This window comes from Chelmon rostratus, chromosome 1 (genome assembly GCF_017976325.1).
Source record: "Chelmon rostratus isolate fCheRos1 chromosome 1, fCheRos1.pri, whole genome shotgun sequence".
NCBI classification, from domain to species: Eukaryota; Metazoa; Chordata; class Actinopteri; order Chaetodontiformes; family Chaetodontidae; genus Chelmon; species Chelmon rostratus.
This window is the reverse complement of record NC_055658.1, coordinates 24,615,898-24,633,984: the sequence shown is the minus strand read 5'-3', so window position 1 is coordinate 24,633,984 and position 18,087 is coordinate 24,615,898. Positions and strand designations below refer to the sequence as shown.

The following is an 18,087-nucleotide window of genomic DNA, read 5'->3' as shown; positions in this document are numbered from 1 at the left end:
ACTAGTACTGAGTGCTGGCATGTGACAACATGCCTAACAATGTCACTTTCCTGATTGGTGCGTCAGCATAAGGTCTATATGTGTTTGATAATGTTGACTGAATTAGTTTAGCCACTTTTCACAAATTACATCACTGGAAAGAATGCAGAGTAAACTGTAACTTTTTATATGTAAAGTTCTTATTCCTTTTCTAAATTAAAGGGACACTGAAACTAACTCTGTGTGTGTGTACGAACCTGTGCTTCTAGCTGCTCCTCAGTCAGTGACAACATCTCATCGTAGGTCATTGTGGAGAAGAGAGCAGCATACTTATGGAGACGGAGACTCTTCAGCCACGCAGGAACATCTGTGGGGGCAGAACACACACACAGACACACACAGACACGCACGCACACACACACACGCACACATTGTTTTCTTTGTTACCACTATATAAAAAATACAAAAATGTATACATATAACATAAATAATAAATCATATGTAAAAGAGGATATTGTGTTAAAATACATCTTTGCCTTCACATCATCAATCATCAACGCATATGCGTCATTAATGTTTCATGTTGGAACCTCAATACATGTTAACATATACTGGTGTAACAAATATATAACATTCAATCAACATTTTTAAAATATTCAGTATAGATGCACATAAAAAATACATTTATATGACACATGAGTATTGCAGTCACATGGTTTACATGTTTTAACTCCAGTGCATAATTGGAAAAACAAATCGATCCATGTGTTCAATATGTTTATCATAGGAATATATTTCAAGCAGATATGAAGAAATACCATTTTTCATGCATAAATATGAGGTCAAATCAATTGAAAATATAAATATTTAGAAAGACATGCTGTCATCACAGCAGAGGATCAACTAATCAAATTCTTACTGGTCAAGTGTTTAGTTAGACAATGCTTACTGGAAATGCCTAAGTGCTGCAGTTACAGTGAAGCTTTAAGGCTGCTTTAATAACTTACTTTGACACACTTGCAAGAGCTTTGAAAGCAAACAGGGACTTGTATGACTATGTCACTATATGGACACTGAACGTCTCCTCACTCTTCCCATGTAAAGTATCATGACACAAGCAGACTTCGACCTTCCAGTCAGTAATACAGACTTCAGTGGAGTGTTTGATCACAGTTCTTTCATTTAGATAAATTGTGGATATTGTTACAGAGTTTAAAACCAAGTCTGTGATCAATGAAAAAACATGTATTTGACCAAGGAAGTGCACATGCACTTACATTAAATCTTGAGAAGTCAGTGATCTGTAAACTTATGAAAATCAAGCATCTCATTCCACCAACTAATATTTGACAGCCAGCACAGAGTCAGACAACTGAAAAATGACAACTTGTCCTCTTAGGGCTGTCAATGAGGAATATTAGCATTGCTCTCCTGTTTAGCTGCATAACAACATGAGAACTGTTTGAAAAAAACAAAAAAGACAGGGACTGCATGAAAGGTTTAACTCCAGTGCAGACAGAGATAGCCTCAGAGTAAGGTCTCTGGGGTTGGCAGTTCTGGCCTCTGCTTCCCCTGACAAACTGCTCTGACTGGATCAACAACTTGCCAAAGCCTCTGGCTGAATGCCTGTAAGGCACACACAGCAGACAGTCATAAGTTTCTTCACTGAACTCTCCCTGTTAGCACTTAGGTCTAAGTTAATTGGGTTGTCGGCTGTATGCCAAGAACAAAGTTTCTCATTCCCCCTGATTCCTCTCAGAGCGTCATCATACACTGAACAATAATAAAAATCTTCAGGTCCACTTCACAGTCTATTCAATCGGATACATACAGGGTTCGACATTAAATTCTAAAATATTTATTAAATAATGTTAATATTAGTATCCTGTAATCTGATCCACTGCTTTCTGGACCTGCGCTGCTTGCTTCCACCTTTGAATGTCCTGCACAAACACTACATCATTGTTAAATTAACTGTGATAACTTTGTATAATTACCATAAAATAAGACAATGAAGGAGACGACTCGTAGCCTCTACTTTGTGATAGTGTGTTGTGGCAAAATGTTTGCTTTTCGAAGCAGTATTGGTGACTCTCTTCAAATGAAAGTAGCTACAGGGTGTAGTATAGTATATAGTATGGTCCATTAATAATGTCATCAAATGTGTGTGTGTGTGTGTGTCAGTCAGTGGCACTCATTTTATGGGCAACACCACTTTTACTAGTGTGAACCACAATATCTGAATGTTTTTGTTTTTTTTTTCACAATATGATCTTTGAAAGATAATAAGTAATACTGAATCACACTAACTGTACACTATGCTTTCACACTCACCCCTCATGCCACTGCCCTCCTCATGGAAAGAACTGCGATGCAGACCTGAACCTCCTCCTAAACCAGCCTCCTCCAGGTGCTCACTGCCTCCACTGCCAGAGGAGGCAATGCTGCTCTGAGGTGAGAGAGGTGCATGATCTGGGGCTGGGCCTCTGGCAGTCCGTAGGTCTTCCTGGGACAGCCAGACGTGACCCAGAGGCTGACTGCTTGGGCCACTCATGGGAGGCGTGAGGGACACGGAGCGCTTCAGGGGACTGTGCTGGCTGCCACCTCCACTCGTCAGGACTGCAGGACGACAGCAAGACTAGTCAGGTAGGTGCAGGCTGTTAGGCTATGTTCAGACTGCAGGAAAATCAGATTTCTTTCTCAGATCTTGAAGACAAGTAGTCCACGCCGTTATTTGCAAGTGATCAGATCGGATTTGTGTGTCCAGACATCACCGACCTATCTACATGGTGTCACTAACTATTGATGCTGCTCATCAGCTGCTCTAATACACTTCCATTACTCTGGATTTGACTTTGTCATCAGTGATGCAAAAGACACTAAAATCTAATTTGAGCTGCCAGATAGTTCTGACTGATACACATCTGTAGAAATCCAACGGAAATCGTATTTCAAACCAACTCCAAATGTATAAGGCTGTACCTCTGTGTATTCACAGCCTGATCTGATCTACATGTCTGACATGACAGGAAATGCAGAGATAGCCTTGGTTGTTTCTAATGGATTTGCTCTTTCTGTTAGATTAATAGCAAATTATTTTGTTTTAACATTACATGTAAACTCATCTTCAGTCACCATGAATTTACTCTGTAGAATCTTTCCTCCTCCAACATTTTCTGTCAAATGTTGTCTTTTGTAGTGCAGTACAAAAACACATTTTGTGCTTTGTGTATGGTAACTGCACAATTTCTTATTCATGACTGACGTTAGATCTCTACAGCCATACTTGTAAAGCTAGCTCAGATGTGAAATTATAACGCAGTAATTGTTTGTGAGTTAACTACAACTGGAGGGAGGAGGCTACATCTGCCAGGCAGTGAACATATAACACTGTCCTGATGTCTTATTTGTCTGCAACTGCTGATATCCAGGATTAAAGAAATCCATCTCTCAAATGGACAATCTTTTGCAATTCTTAGATCTATGACTGCTCCAAATTGTCTGCCAATTTAAGCAACTAAGCAAACAAAACTTGCATGTTTAATCTTCAAACCTTATCCAAAAGGAGACTCATTAACACCTCCTGAATAAGGCAAGAATATCATTGAAGTTTTACAAGTTCTTTTTTTATGTACCTATTACAATGAAATAAATCCTTTGTCAATAGATCTGTATAATAAACCTGTCTTCTTTCTTTCTCCATCTTCTTCTTTTACCTAATTTCTCTATCAGTAACTAATCTTTGTTCCTCAGGATGAATTCATGATGCAGACCTATTGGTGTCAAACCAAGATGGCTGAAATACCACTATTAACCAAATAAAAGCAGCTCTCACATCCCAGACTTTTTCCTGCTGAAGGAGGTAAACTGAATGAAAAGGTGGAGAGCCAAAGAGCTTTTTGTGTCGCCGCTCTGACGGGGTAAGCTGCCACCAATACTCCTCTCTCTCTCCTCCTCTTCCTATATGCGGCCCTCTTACTGTTGGCGCTATGTATAGGACTTCATGGGCCTCGTTTAAAATAGGTGCCCAGCTAACATTACATGTTCCAGGCCCTAAATATTAGCCATTTTCCCTAAATACAGTCCCCCACAAAAGCTGCCTTACAAGGGAAAGGATGGGTGGTATGTGCTGCTGTGGCTTGGACTAAGACTGAGAGTGCGGGTGAGGGGGTCAACAGGATGTAGTATCAGTAGCACGCAGGTTGATGTGGTTGGACAATTATACTCCTGTGATCATCAGGATGACCAGATGAACACAGTGTGAAGGGAAGGGGGCTGAAGACTTGATGACTCTGAGTAATGGGTATCAAGACAATGTTGGGGAATTACTGATCAAAATGATTACTGTATTCTATTGTTTTGTGATATCTATTTTGAATGGCCCGTGAAATCTGATGCCAAAAGCATGATGAAACATGTTTTATCATCTTCCTCTGACTTTGCACACCCCTAAATATCCACATATTAATTCCGACTTGCTTTTGGTGTATTCAAGGCTTCTACTCACTTTCAATAGTTATGAACAGCATCTGCTCACTGTGTCCACGAATCCTGTCCTAGTGGCTGGGGTAACTGTAGTTTATCAGTTGTGAAATCCTGAGGTCTTTTGTGTGGCACTGAAGCTGCTAGCAGTCAAAAATACAAGAGGATCTTTCTTGGAGCAGTGAGCAGGGCTTTAAATGTGTCTTTATTTATAAACCCTCAGCTGTTTCTTTCATCTCCCAGAAAAAGAAAAACACAGCCCTTGCATTCTTGTCTGGAAATATCCTGCTCTGACCATAGTTATGTTCAATTTCAACAGCCCTGCCCTCTCCGTGTGTTGTCTTCCACCTCACACAGCCTCTGTAGTTGCTGTGTGGGTTGTTCAGAGTGCAGTCGGTATGACCAGTCTATTTACTGTGCTGAGTCTATTTAGTGTATTCAGTGTGCTTGTTAAGTTTGGAGTTCGGCCTTGTGTCATGTATTATCATTATTATCCAATCAAACACAGCTGATACCAAAAAAAATTGCTAAGATTGTTATAAAGCTTCCAACTGTATTTTGTTTCAAGTGGGTGCTGCAAAGCCAAAATCTCTTTTCTGATGACTAAATCTGCCTTGTTCAGTTTGCCACATGAGTTAAAGTTTAGAGACCCTGGTGTGAAATTATGCCTGGCTGCAGGCGATCAGGTGGTCACCCCAGACAGTGAGGCTATCATCAGGCCAGCCCTTGATAGGTGGCTGTAATCACTGAGGTGTTTTAGATTGTGTAGTGGTTTTGGCCACCTTGACGTTAGAAGTACACAAGCAGGTCTGGGTTGAAATGTAGTACATCTTGAATCTAAAAAGTAACAGAATTGTGAAAGAGTTTGCGCTCCTGAATCCAGCATCAGGGGAATGTAGTCAAAATCAACAGCCACACTTCACAGAAAAAATGTCCAACCACAAAAAGGCACACCAACAAAAAAGCAGAAGAGGCTCGAAAAGAATCACTTCATTCCATGTGTGAAAGGTGACACAATGTGAAGTGAGGCAAATAAATGAAATAAGCCAGCCATCAAATGCTAATCAATGAAAGGAGGATACATATTGGTGGATTAGTTTAAGCCTGTGACTAAGGAATATAAACCGTGGGCAGATCTAAGAGCACTGCGATCAAACTTCACCAATTTGAGGCATTCTGTGTTGTATTCATCTATCTTTTTGTCACACATAGGTTTTGTGTAGCAACTGTAACTAGACATTACTACCTCAGTCAGCAAGCGTTAGATCCAAAAGCAGTGAGCATGTTATTAGCTTTCTGCGTCAGAAAAATGCCTGTTCAGGACCGAAACATCCACTGTTTGCGGATCCATCTGTGAGCCAAGATGCAGCTATATCACAATTTAGAGTCATGACATGTGGCTCTGTCCTGCTCTATGTTTGTTTCAGGGACGTTCACACTCCCGAAAGTCCAGTCAAACTTGTGTTAGATACCATTACATTTGCCAAACTCATGGCTTATTTCTCAGGTCCTCAAATCTTTCTCTCTTGTAAACTGAAGCCAAACATTTGAAAACACGAACAATAAAGCAGAGCCTAAATCAAACCACTGTACTGCTTGTCCGCGTCGTTTTTTCTTATACTTTAAGCATTCAAACTGTTCAAGAGTTGTGTTAGAATTAATAATATTTGAATTAGTAATCAACAGGTGAGGGTGTTGATGTTGTGCCTAGGACATGCAGCTTTGGTCTCAGTCTTTTAGCATTTTATCATGTACGTAGCCATTAAGTACATATTTTAGGCCATTTTACAGGGTTCTCATTTTAAAATGTGTCACATTGAACATTTTTAGGTGACTCACGGCATTTGTAAGCATTGGCACTGACTTATATTAGCTTCACTTATAAATTTGCTAGTTAGTCATCATTCTAGCCAACAAAATCCAGTCATCAGGTAGAAATGAGATGCCTGTTCAGTTCTGTGAGTAATTGAAGACCCAGTGTTTTGAAAATGACCGCACTTAAAGCAGAGGTTGATTTGCAGGGCAATTGTACGTGTCAGATGATATAATATATGGAGCAAACTGGCGAAAACTCAGAATGGACAATGTTGATGATCCAATTACGTTTATAGCCCCTGTCAAGCTGCCTCTATCCCAATGACACCTGATGGAAACATGACATGTGTATGGATAAGGAGACAAATGTATAAATGTTGTTGTCGGTGGGATGAGGCAACAACAATTCTATAATGGGTCAAAGTTAGAGATGCTGGTGCTACTATAATACTTATGTATTTTAAAGGGAATGTTATTGCATTATTACATTATATATGTCTAGTTATTGTTTAGTGAAATTTTAAAAAGTTCTTGCAGTAAAATAATACCTACTATTAGATTACATGATTGCATTCACTACATTATCAAGTGCTACACTGTGTGGCCACTACCAGAAAACCAACCACACACGCTGAATCTATGTGTGGACTCCTGTTAAAGCAACACGTGATTAGAAAGGGCCTGAATACAGGACAAGGCACATAGGATAGACGAGACTTCACTTACTAGTGTTACTGCCTCCACCAGTTCCAACTGTGTTGATGGTTGCTGGCACAGAAGATGATGGGTAGAGAAGGAGGTGACCGTTCTCACAGCCCTGCTGCTGCTGATGCCAGCCTCCGCCCAGCCCCGAATCCCTGGAGCTCTGCCACCCATTGAGGCGGTCGTCTGAGCCGTAGCGCTGGTGCTGATGCAAGGAATAGAGATTGCCTGATGAAGAGGTGTTAGTGGAGGAGGAGGATCCTGATGAGGAGAGGGTGGATGGAGGTGTGGACTGGTGGTGGTGGTGGTGCGGCCCAGCAGGAGGAGGCCTTTCCAGTGAGTCTCCCCGGGCAGCAGCCCTCTCCTCCAGGTGATTGAGCCAGAGTGCCAGAGCGGCGCGGTCTTCCAGGGAGGTGGCGGGGTGGATGAGGGCGTAGGAGAGGAGTTGGCGAGACTCCTCCAGGTGATGGCCATGCTCGATGGTGTGGGCCAGGATGCGAGGCAGCAGTCGCATGTACTCACCCTTGGCTTCAACGTTGCCTGGTTTGAGCAGCGGGAGGTGAGTGAGGACAAGTGAGATGACACGCTCCTTAGACTCACCTTGCCACTGGCTGATCACCCCTGTAAGAGGAGACAAAACACAATAAACATTAAAAACCAATAACCCAACATCTACTTCAACAGATCTCAAAAGAAAGTTTTTGTCAAACTGGCACAGTGTATGACTGTTAAGTATATGACTGTGTGAATTCAAATGTTAATCACTCATTAAGTTGCCAGCCAATCGTGGGTGACCCTAAATAACCTGCTTGCCAGTGATGAACAGGACGTTGCTGGATACTTAATCTAAGATTTCAGCAAATCTGCGAATGCTGCTACACGATATCCAAGGTGGCAGCAAAGGAGAATGTAAATGATAGATGGACAGATGGATTAGTGAACACATGTACGGTTAAAAATAGAAGACAGCAAGATGATGTCAGGCCCACTGCACTGTCATCCTCCAATTTTGCTCTTTCTCTTACAGCTCTCTCTGTACAGCGCTATACATAACCTGGAGGTCATGGAGCGCTATTGTTGTCCAGGTCAGTGGACCATTAGGAGCCCATTCCTACCATCTTGGACCAGTGCTATAGATACTAACTGGTCAGGGCAACAGCTTTGGACAGCCACACAAATAGAGAAAGGACGCAGGCCAGCTTCACTTCCTGCTTGGGAGATGTGTCTGTGTGAATTTGACCATGGTCATTCTTAACCCAGAGGATCTCGTCTCTAAATTAGACATATGAGGTGAAACTAGAAAATACATCTGCTCGCCCTTCTGTCCAAAGATATCCCAATGTCACAGTCTACCTTATGGTGATGTACAGTTCTCTCTGGCCTGCTGAGTGGACAGCTGCAGCTTTGACCAGGCAGATGAAGACCACTGACCCTGACGCCTCCCATAGAAGGTTCACATTCATTTCATCCCATGACAGATGACCAGGACTGAGGGATTAAATAATTCAGCCTTGAGCCTACTCACAGCATCGAGCTGAACACTAGTTCCTTTCTACTCACAGGAATACATGAAAGTACAAGAAGTGAACCAGGCCAGGCTGTTCCAAACCTCAGCAGACAGCACTACACGTAGAGTGACATAGCAATACAAGAAGAAAGGAGGTGGGTAAGACTGAGGTAGAGATGAATTTAAGAGGGAGGAGGAGAAAATAAATGGAGGGAGGGACAGAGTGAGGGAGCGAGGTGTGTGAGGGGAGCCAGGGAGTTACTCCACTCTGCTCCAGGGATGATGTAATCATTCATTCCTCTGAATGAGGCAAGCTTCAGTCCAACCGAGAACAGGAATTGTTCCATGATTAAAACTCACTTATTTTTAAATGAGTGGAAAACATTAAGCTGTAACACAGAAACCCTGATAAATACTCTATGAAAGCTTACAGAAGCAGTGGTGCACTGCCAACTTTTAAACATCACTGTTTTACCCTTGACAGTACAGTGTTTTCAACTTTCTGATATTTGTTTGGCAGAGTGACAAAAATGTTGGTCTACTGCTGAGAGTTACACAGAAACCATAAAAACCTGAGTCATCATTACTTGTTTTCAAAGTGTCAATAACCAATGGCCAAATCCCCAATCAACCTACTGTTAATAGCTTTTCAAAGATATTAAAAGTGATTGTGGTATCTTCAACTAGCAATTTGTTTACAGACACAATTTTTTTGAAAAGCACTGTTGTGACCAAATATTTTTTTCAGAAATGTAAATGTAAAATAAATAATGGAAAAATAGGACAGACCCCTACTGGAGATCATTGTCTGCAATTGTCCAGTAATTAGTGATGCCAACTGTGATTTAACACAACACGCAGCCTTGACAGATGAGACTGTCACAAGTATAATCTACATTGTAATTTCACATAAAGCAGTAAAAGTTAACGCAGTAATCAAGTGGGTTTTCTGTGTTAGACAGGCTTGTGTGTGTCTCCTCATCTCTTCTTCTGTCTCTAAATTCAGCAGTGCTTTTAAGTGAAAAAAATGTCCTCACTCCCAACATCTAAACATCAAATTGGTTCTCACAAAGATAGCTATACAAACAGACACAAACACAAACACACACAAGCACAAACATCTGTCAGCTGTGTGGTTGCATCTGTCACAGTGTGCTCTGTCCCTTTTGTGAAGTACAACCCTTTAACACTTGATTCAGAGCACATGTATGTATGTATACAGCTGTCAGAAACGATTTTCAGTAATTCACTGGACTTAACTCTAACTCTAACTTTATAGCGACCAACATCAGAGACAGTCAGGTGAGCAGGTCAGCCATTGTCAGGTGGCTGACATGACAGCAAGACTAAGGCTCTCATTAACTCTGTCCTGGTGGTCAGTTTCAGTCCCATTGCAACGACAGATTAGAACCAGTTCATTTTCCACTTCTAATTTGCACCCAATGTAACAGTTTGTGACAGTGCACCCAATACCCAGAGCCTGGCCCTGTGAACCCAACACTTCTGCCAGTGAAGATGAAGAAAACTGGTAATCTGTCAGATTTCTGATGTAAAGATTCAGTATTAAGGAGTTATAATGCCCCTTGGAGGTGGGGCAAAGTACAAAGAAACTAAAGATTAAAAGTTAGAAAAAAAAAAGTTACAATGATCAACAGTATTCTGTTAGCTAGACACTAGGTCTGTTTTCCCTGAAAAAATACTTTTTAAAAACTAAATCAGAAGAGAATGGCTAGAAAAAGTTATGAAAACACATTGAAGTCAGGAAGCTACTTAGGGCTTATTTACTCCAAGGTTAAAAGGTCAAAGAGTAAGCTTTGGAGCATGTCCCCTCCCAGTGACCAAACATCTCTCAACGCTCAAAGACGGGTCACAGTCGTTGAACCCAACATGGGTCCAGGGTCAACTACAAGGGGATACACTGTGCTGCCTCTTAAACAAAAGGACCAGATTGTACCTAGCAAACCAGAGATAGAGAGTGTGGGTAACCGTGCAAGTGTGAAGCCAATCAACCCAGAGTAAATAAATGTTAAAGGATTTACAATTACAAAATAAAGTCAAAACTGAAGAAAACGTTCTTCTTCACACAACTCAACAAGCCAAATTAAAATGGGCAGGATGAGAAAGTTTTCTCATGCATGTCAAACTCTTTCCTCCTCTCCTCTCTTAGCATGGTCGCTCCCACCCTGAACCTTGAGGGGAAAGTGCTAACCTCATCCAACTGGAGTAAAAAGGAGCGGCGGAGGAATGAGGAGAGGAGTGGTTAAACTGATGTTACTACACTGACAGAGGAGAGAAACACTGGAAGCACTGTTGAAATTCCTCCTGACGCAGCTATGTCGACACCCTGTTTCCTAATTTCTGTGTAGTTTCTGACTCAGTGTCGCTGTGAATTTCAGTGGAACTAGGAATCGCTCTGTTAAACTCATCCACCTCTGCATCCCACCACTCAGCAATAGCAAAAAGAGGGAAAGGCCTGAGACTACAGTCAGCTCCATGACTATCAGTACCAGTCATATTTTCAACAATGTGACAAAATGTTTCAGTGTGTAGTCACAATCATGTATGTAAGTGTCCCATACAATGTGACATGATTGACGAAAACAGATTACACAATGAAAACCACAGTGAGAGAAAGCCAGTGTGAGGCACTCAGTGAAACAAAGGATGTTTAGTTTGTTCTTTCATGCCAGACAGAGAGACATGGGCATGTGGGGAACTGATGAATCACATCAGCATCATTGAGAAGAATCACTGAAAAAGAAAGTCAGACATACGTAAACACTAAAACCTCAGAATGAGAGAGTCACTTGTTTGGGGACTGACACAGCACTTTACTGCTGTGGACAATGTCTGCTGGTGAACTCTGTGCCATCCTGCACTCTCACTGCCCTCTGAAACCCTCTCTGGCACCAATACAAGGGTGCCGCTTTCAGCACAGTCCTGCCTCTCCGAGTATAATTCTTTCACTGTCAATCTCAAATCACACCGCCCACCTTTCCTCTGCAATCTGGCAAATTTGTCTGAATTGAACAGAAACAGAGGGCAGATAGGGAAGTAAGCAGGTCACTGTGCGTTGAAACTACAAGAAACTGGCACTATATTCTAACTGACAGTGGGCAGTGTAAGAGCTTAACATCCTCTATGTAGTGATTTGCAGCTGCTCAGTTCTACTTGCAACTGCCATGATAGCCCAGTGGTGGATGGCACTATAGTCCAAGAATTGCGGGGTTATGTCAACAGTCACTCAAAGAAAAAAATGTACTAAACTGGGAGGCTTTGAATGGTTGTTAATTAAGTTTATGTAAATTTTGGATGGGAAAAACGCATGCAATGAGATCTCCTCACCAAATCAGCAGGATGCTTTGTTGATTTCAGATGACTAAGAAACTCTTATCACTATTCTTTGTTTAGATTTGGACTGTTGGTAAGACAAGAAGATGTCACTTCGGGCTTTAGAAATTCAGAAATTTTCTGACATTTCACAGACCAAACAACTAACAACGATTTACCGAGAACACTATTAAGAGATTAATCTATAAAGAAAATAATCTTTAGTTGCAGCCCTATTGGCAACGCTCTCGACCTGAGTTTTGAGTAAGGGGTGTGACTCAATTTTTCCCAGAACGTAAAACACATTACTCAGCAATATCTATCAATATAACACTGTCCACCTACATGTAAAACACAGCTGATATGCAGCAAGTTCACTCTTGTTCTGTGAGGGTTATTCCACCCCACTCTGGGAAGCATTGATGTGAAACTGAAGTAGAAGTAGACCAGTCAGTTCAAGGGAATGTGGGTACTTATGAAAATTAAAGTCTTTCTTCAGTAAATAAGATATTACACTGTAACATGAACACATTACTGAACATGGCCACATCCCTGGAAAAAGTATTTCCTGGGTTAACAATTGGGCACTTTGCTCTAAATATTACATGGATTTTGTTATCCATCAAAAAATGACTTTTAACACAAGATAACTGTCTTATACTACAAGACTTCTCTGTTGACTGTATCACAGTAGCCTCTGAAAACTGTGAATTTTACTCCACTAGTTGTGACTGTGGTTGATAAGCACTGGATTTAAATCACTGACAAACAGGAGCATAACAGTGGCTCAGTGACAGTCACTCAAAAAAAGACAAGAGCAGCAACAGAAACTATTCAAAAACTCTGTTATTAATATAAATTACATTATATCTTCCAGTAATATGCATCCCCTGTCCATATGGACCCTGGAGCCACAGTAGATGTTCATCAGGTTTAACTTTGACCCTGAGCTGGAAACAGCATGTCCTCTTCACATCTAACTTTGTGATCACAAGACACAAGTGACAGTGGTGGAAACAATGTGATTGTTTTAGCTCATTTGTTACACATTTGTTATGTGCAAACACAAACACACCCCAATGGAGACACACACACACACTTGTGGAGGCTGTTTGTTAGACACATGATTCCTCTCGTTCTAAATATAGACAGGTCAACAGCACACAAAGCCACAACAAGGCAGCTAGCACAGCAGATAAGACCATATTAGTGGTTAGCAAAGGGACACATTAACTCCCAATCACACTGACAATGACACACTAGCTTTGTGTGTGTGTGTGTGTGTGTGTGTGTGTGTGTGTGTGTGTGTGTGAGAGAGAGAGAGAGAGAAACAAGAGTGAGAGAGAGTGTGAATGTAGCGAGCCAGTGTGTGTGTGTGTGTGTGTGGAAAGGTGTGTGTGTACACTTGACCCCAACTTGCACCTAAAAAAATTCCCTATCACACACTGTGAAGTTTCATAACCATAAAGCAGTGTCTCTGTGTGTGTGTGTGTGTGTGTGTGTGTGTGTGTGTGTGTGTGTGTGCGAGTGAACTGAAAGAAAAAAAACATTCTTCAGATAGGGATTACATTTTAATTAGCGTTAAGAAGCTAAATCTGAGGGATAACTCAGGAAGGTTAGGGTTAAGGAATGAACCTAGTCCATGTAAAATCCTCACACGTCTGTGTCTGTGTGTTTGTGTGTGTGTCTGTCCTCTAAAACTCTGTCCTGCGCTTCTCCTGTTAGCAATACAAACATAAGGGTTGGCTCACTTTGTCCCACTATCGGCAACCTGCTATTGTTGATTCAACACCACGTCCGACACAGCCTGTTCCCTTTACCAACTTGAGGACAGCAATCCAAGCGAGAGAGCTGACCAACAATACACAGAGCAGGGGACTTAATTCAACAAAGGACCCAACAAGGAGGCTAATACAAACTACGTAAAAAACAGAAAAAGAGTGAGAGATATACTGGCAGTAACTCGGCACAGACTCACATGTACTGCATAAAACTAGACATCATGGCTTAGACAAAGGCCCAGTCTGCATGGGAAGGAATTTGGAAAACATAGTTTAGAAAACTTTGAAGAAGTTGTGGAAGGAGAATAAGAAGACGAGATCTGGGTGGAGAGAGGAGAACAGAGTTAAGACGGACAGAGTAGTAGATGGGTGGAGTGAGGGGTGGGAGGGGGTAGAAAGGAAAAGTTCCCGCTTCTGCTTTCCGAGTGGATTCTCCAGCTCAGCAGTGGGGAATGTGCTGGCATACCACAGAGCCTGCTGCTGGAGAATGCAGTGATTCCTAACGGATCCATAGCCAAGCGTACAAATGCACGCGCGCACACACACACACGCACGCACACGCACAAAGGATATTTAATAATGCAAAATATAGGGAGTAAGTGTGGTAGTTTGGACTAATGATGATGCTATATAATGGCATAAATCTCGGGTGACATTCATGGCACCTATCCCACATGAAGAGAACTCAAGTGAGTTTCAAACCTATATGTGGCAGACACTGAATTGCCAAAATGAAGATAAAAACAATCTGTCATGATACATGATGATGTTGTCAAATAAGCAGATATTTGTGGCGTATATTCTAACAGCTCAAGTAAGGTGTTGGCTGCATCAAGGAAAAATAACTCACTGTATATTAACAGGTAATCTTTACCGTTTGTCTTTTTTATTGCACAATTAACAGCATCATTTCTAGGATATTTGTAAGTCTAATTTCGATGCTTGTGCAGTTACATTACAACACAAAATAGATATGTCAGTGAGAACACTATGTGGTACATTTGAAGCAAGATAATTAAATAAAGGTGACAGAAAATGGAGCAGCATCCAATGCCTGGACACCAAGTTCCTGCCAAGAACAACTTTTACCTGCCAAAACTGTTATGTACAATATGTTGTTTTGTCTCAGCGACCAGAATGCAGCGTGATCACAAACACATTGGAATAATGTAAAAATGTAACACTCTCTGACTGAACGTCCAGCAGGAGAAACATCTGAGGAAGTCTGCTAACATTTATTGCTGCTCTACCTTATTTATCTATCTACCGGAAAACATCTGTTACTGCAACTGGTGTTGACTCAACACCAAGTCCCACCCGAACACTTCATCCTCAGGCATCAGTGGCCTGGCTCAGGGTGGGACAACTGGACTACAATGAGGTGCTAACACTGAGACACAGAGGGAAGTTGCTCTCTTTATTGGATCAATTTTCCTACTAGCTGACATGCACATACTGTACTGGCACATTTCAAGGAGTATCTTCATTTCACACAGTCTGGGGGGGATTAATGTTTGTTCTGCAGCAGTGAAACAAACAGAGTGAAAGAGACCAAAAATAAAATACGAGGTGTGAATAAGGAAAAAAAAGTGCAAAAAACAAAGCAATTGGTAGGCCAAAATCATAAAAACTGAAAAGATTGAATAGATGAAGTGAATAGAAAGTGAAAGAAATCAGGAAAACTAAATCCAGACAAACAAGCAAAGAAAAGCAAAACAGTAAAGAACATAAAGAGCAGGTCAGGATGAAATATTTAGAAAGAAATAGCAGAAAAAGGAATAAACTGCATATGCAAAGAAGAAAGAAAGCAAAGAACAAATGAAAAGAACAAAAGAGTGCAAGTAAGAAAAGAGAAAGTGAGGAGCTGGAGCTGGTAGGACAGTGTAGTAAAAGAGGTGTGGTACACAAAATATATGATCTAATGTTATATGCTACATCGCCCCACCCAGCGAGAGAGAGAGAGAGAGAGAGACAGAGAGAGAGAGAGAGAGAGAGCGCCAGAGAGAGAGCCAGAGAGAAAGAGTCCATGTCTTGACAAGAAGTGCTGGCAGGCTCCCACAGGCCCTAACACAAGCTTTGGGGCCCTGTATGTATGGGGAGGTGGGGAGGGAAAGGAAGGGGGTGGATACAAGATACAGACTGAAAAGTTCACTGGTGTCAACAGGTTTCAACTGGAGGGGGGGAAGAGAAAGAGAAGATTGCAAAATAAACAAGATGGGACAATCACACATGCGATAGACAAGAAGGAAGAAAATAAACAGCCAAGAGAGGAAAAGGGAAAGAAGACGAAAGAGAAACAGAAAGAGTGAAAAGAGAGACTGTTTAAGTGAGAGACAGAGCCAGTGTTGTGGGATAAGCCTGACCTTGGCCTCAGCCTGACCTACTGACACATAACTGACTGAGGAGAGAAGAGGAGGGGGGGGAGGAGTGATGTTTACCCCCAGCCAGTCTAGTTTTTTAAAAATCTCTTAGTAAAGTTTAGCCATTTCCCAGAATGCCTTTCAAATGTCGAAAGGTAAGTGACATTATGCCACATTCATGTTGGCTATCCGGCTGTAAAAACTAGTGTGTATAGCACATTTTTAATGGCTTTGATACCATTTAAAGGCTGGTATATGTGGTTACGGGGTTTTAGCCTTTAAGTGGTATTGATTATTATTAGATTATTCCTTTAAGGTCGGCTCCAGCTTCTGAAGTGCAATAGGAAGAATTTCAGCTTTGAAGTTAAGCTTAATTCGAGAGTTGTGAAACTGAGAGGAAGAGCAGAGAGAGAAAATCCATCCCCATCCATCACTATAATCGGTGTGTCAGTCATCATGTCAGACAGGTGGAGCTGCGTGAGAGGAAACAGACAGTCAAGCTGTCACGAAACCAGTCAGCAGGTGATTTATACAGCTCTCACTGGTTGACTCTCTGTGGCAAACATTTTGCTCTGATCTGGATATTTAGACAATGGTCAGTTAAACATGAGTGATGTCACTCACATACATCAGTTTCATGTTAACGTGCAGTGTATGCACTGACTGACAGCAACCTGGTTACAGATTCTTGGCAGTAAGGTGATTTCTTAAACCTCAGGTAAATGAGAAACCTGGTTCCCGTCAATCTCCAGATTACCGGTGTCTTCCCCTAATTTGTTTTATATGTGTGTTCTGCCTGTGATCTATTAGTGAGTAACTATAGATAGTTGGCCTCTTAACTTTGCAAACAGTGACAACCAACCATAACCCTGATAAATTCTACCAGACAGTATGTCGCTTGTGGAATAAGGTTTACTGGGCAGATATATTCAAAAATATTTCACATTAAAAACACAAGTTTCAGTGCCTTTGATCAATGTCTGGGATGTGAAAATATTAGCACACAATCAAAAATATTTGAAGTGTGCATCCTGATGATACTTCAGCTATACAAGCTTCATGGACTACAAATCTGCTCTCCTGCGCTGCTGCTGACAGTGCTGTCAGCTGTAGTGGCGATCACACCGAACAGCAGTAAAGGAGTGGACTTTGCTGGGTTTCAGCACTGGAACTGCAAGCAAAGAGGAGGGACAAACAGGGCACTCATCATGCTGCTCTGCATCACTCTGCCCCCTGTTTCCATCAACCTTCTCTGCTTCCATAAGTTCGGTTCAGGGTTTGGTGACTGTAAGACAAGACTATCTTTGTAAAGGTGTATACCGTTCTATCTCCTTTTCCTGTGTTCTCTGTATATAGTGGCATAGCTTAAAAACACTGTGTGATTCGACTGACAATATGAGCTGTTTTTACTGGTCATCATCCAAACCCAGCTGGTCAGTCCAAGCTTTCCTGCCACATCACTCCTCTCTCATAATGGAAACCAGGACACATTCTAGAAAATACTATAGGCTCCAAAACCCTCCAGAGGACCCTGAAGGAAATTAAGTCATTCAAAAGTCAAAAATCATTTGCCATGTCATTTATGATAATGTCTTTGAATCTCTAATTGACATAAGGAAATCTTTTAACAGATTAAATATGGAATCCAGACCCATTTTTTAATTTCCACAGGGAATACTGACGTAAAGACAACCATGGTCCGTCCAGTGTTCAGATCACAGGAGCAACTTTTGCTGAGTGAAATCAGTGAAAGATCAGTCAGAGTCTCCAGGGTGCTTCAACAAACAGACAGACACAGACACAGATTCCTGTGACCCATAATAGAACAGGAAGAGGAACACCTTTTCATAGCAGCCTTGCATCATTAAAGCCAGGACACCTGGTCATTTATAGAACATTATATAAAGCACATCTCTCATATGGTTTTCATATTGTGTGCGAGTCCGTGCGTATGCTGCAGTGTGGTGTACAGTAGGTGTAAAGTAGGTCTTTTCCGCTTGAGTGCTTATTTATTTATACTGTGTAATGTTTTAAACAGTGGCCAAGATGAGTGAGTGTGTGTGTGTGTGTGTGTGTGTGTGTGTGCTTATACTTCTAAAGTGGGAAGCACCTGCCTGACCATGAGACCATG

General features: G+C 41.6%; 1 protein-coding gene across 1 annotated transcript in view; it reads right to left on the bottom strand.

Annotated features, from left to right (window-relative positions):
• samd4a (sterile alpha motif domain containing 4A) overlaps positions 1–18,087 on the bottom strand; it is a 54,872-nt gene that overhangs the window by 19,785 nt on the left and 17,000 nt on the right. Inside the window, exons 3-5 of the mRNA XM_041938104.1 lie at positions 7,003–7,599; positions 2,314–2,598; positions 237–346 (exon numbers count right to left, since the gene is read on the bottom strand). Coding sequence (XP_041794038.1) covers positions 237–346; positions 2,314–2,598; positions 7,003–7,599 — 992 coding nt within the window. The remainder of the gene's footprint in view (positions 1–236; positions 347–2,313; positions 2,599–7,002; positions 7,600–18,087) is intronic.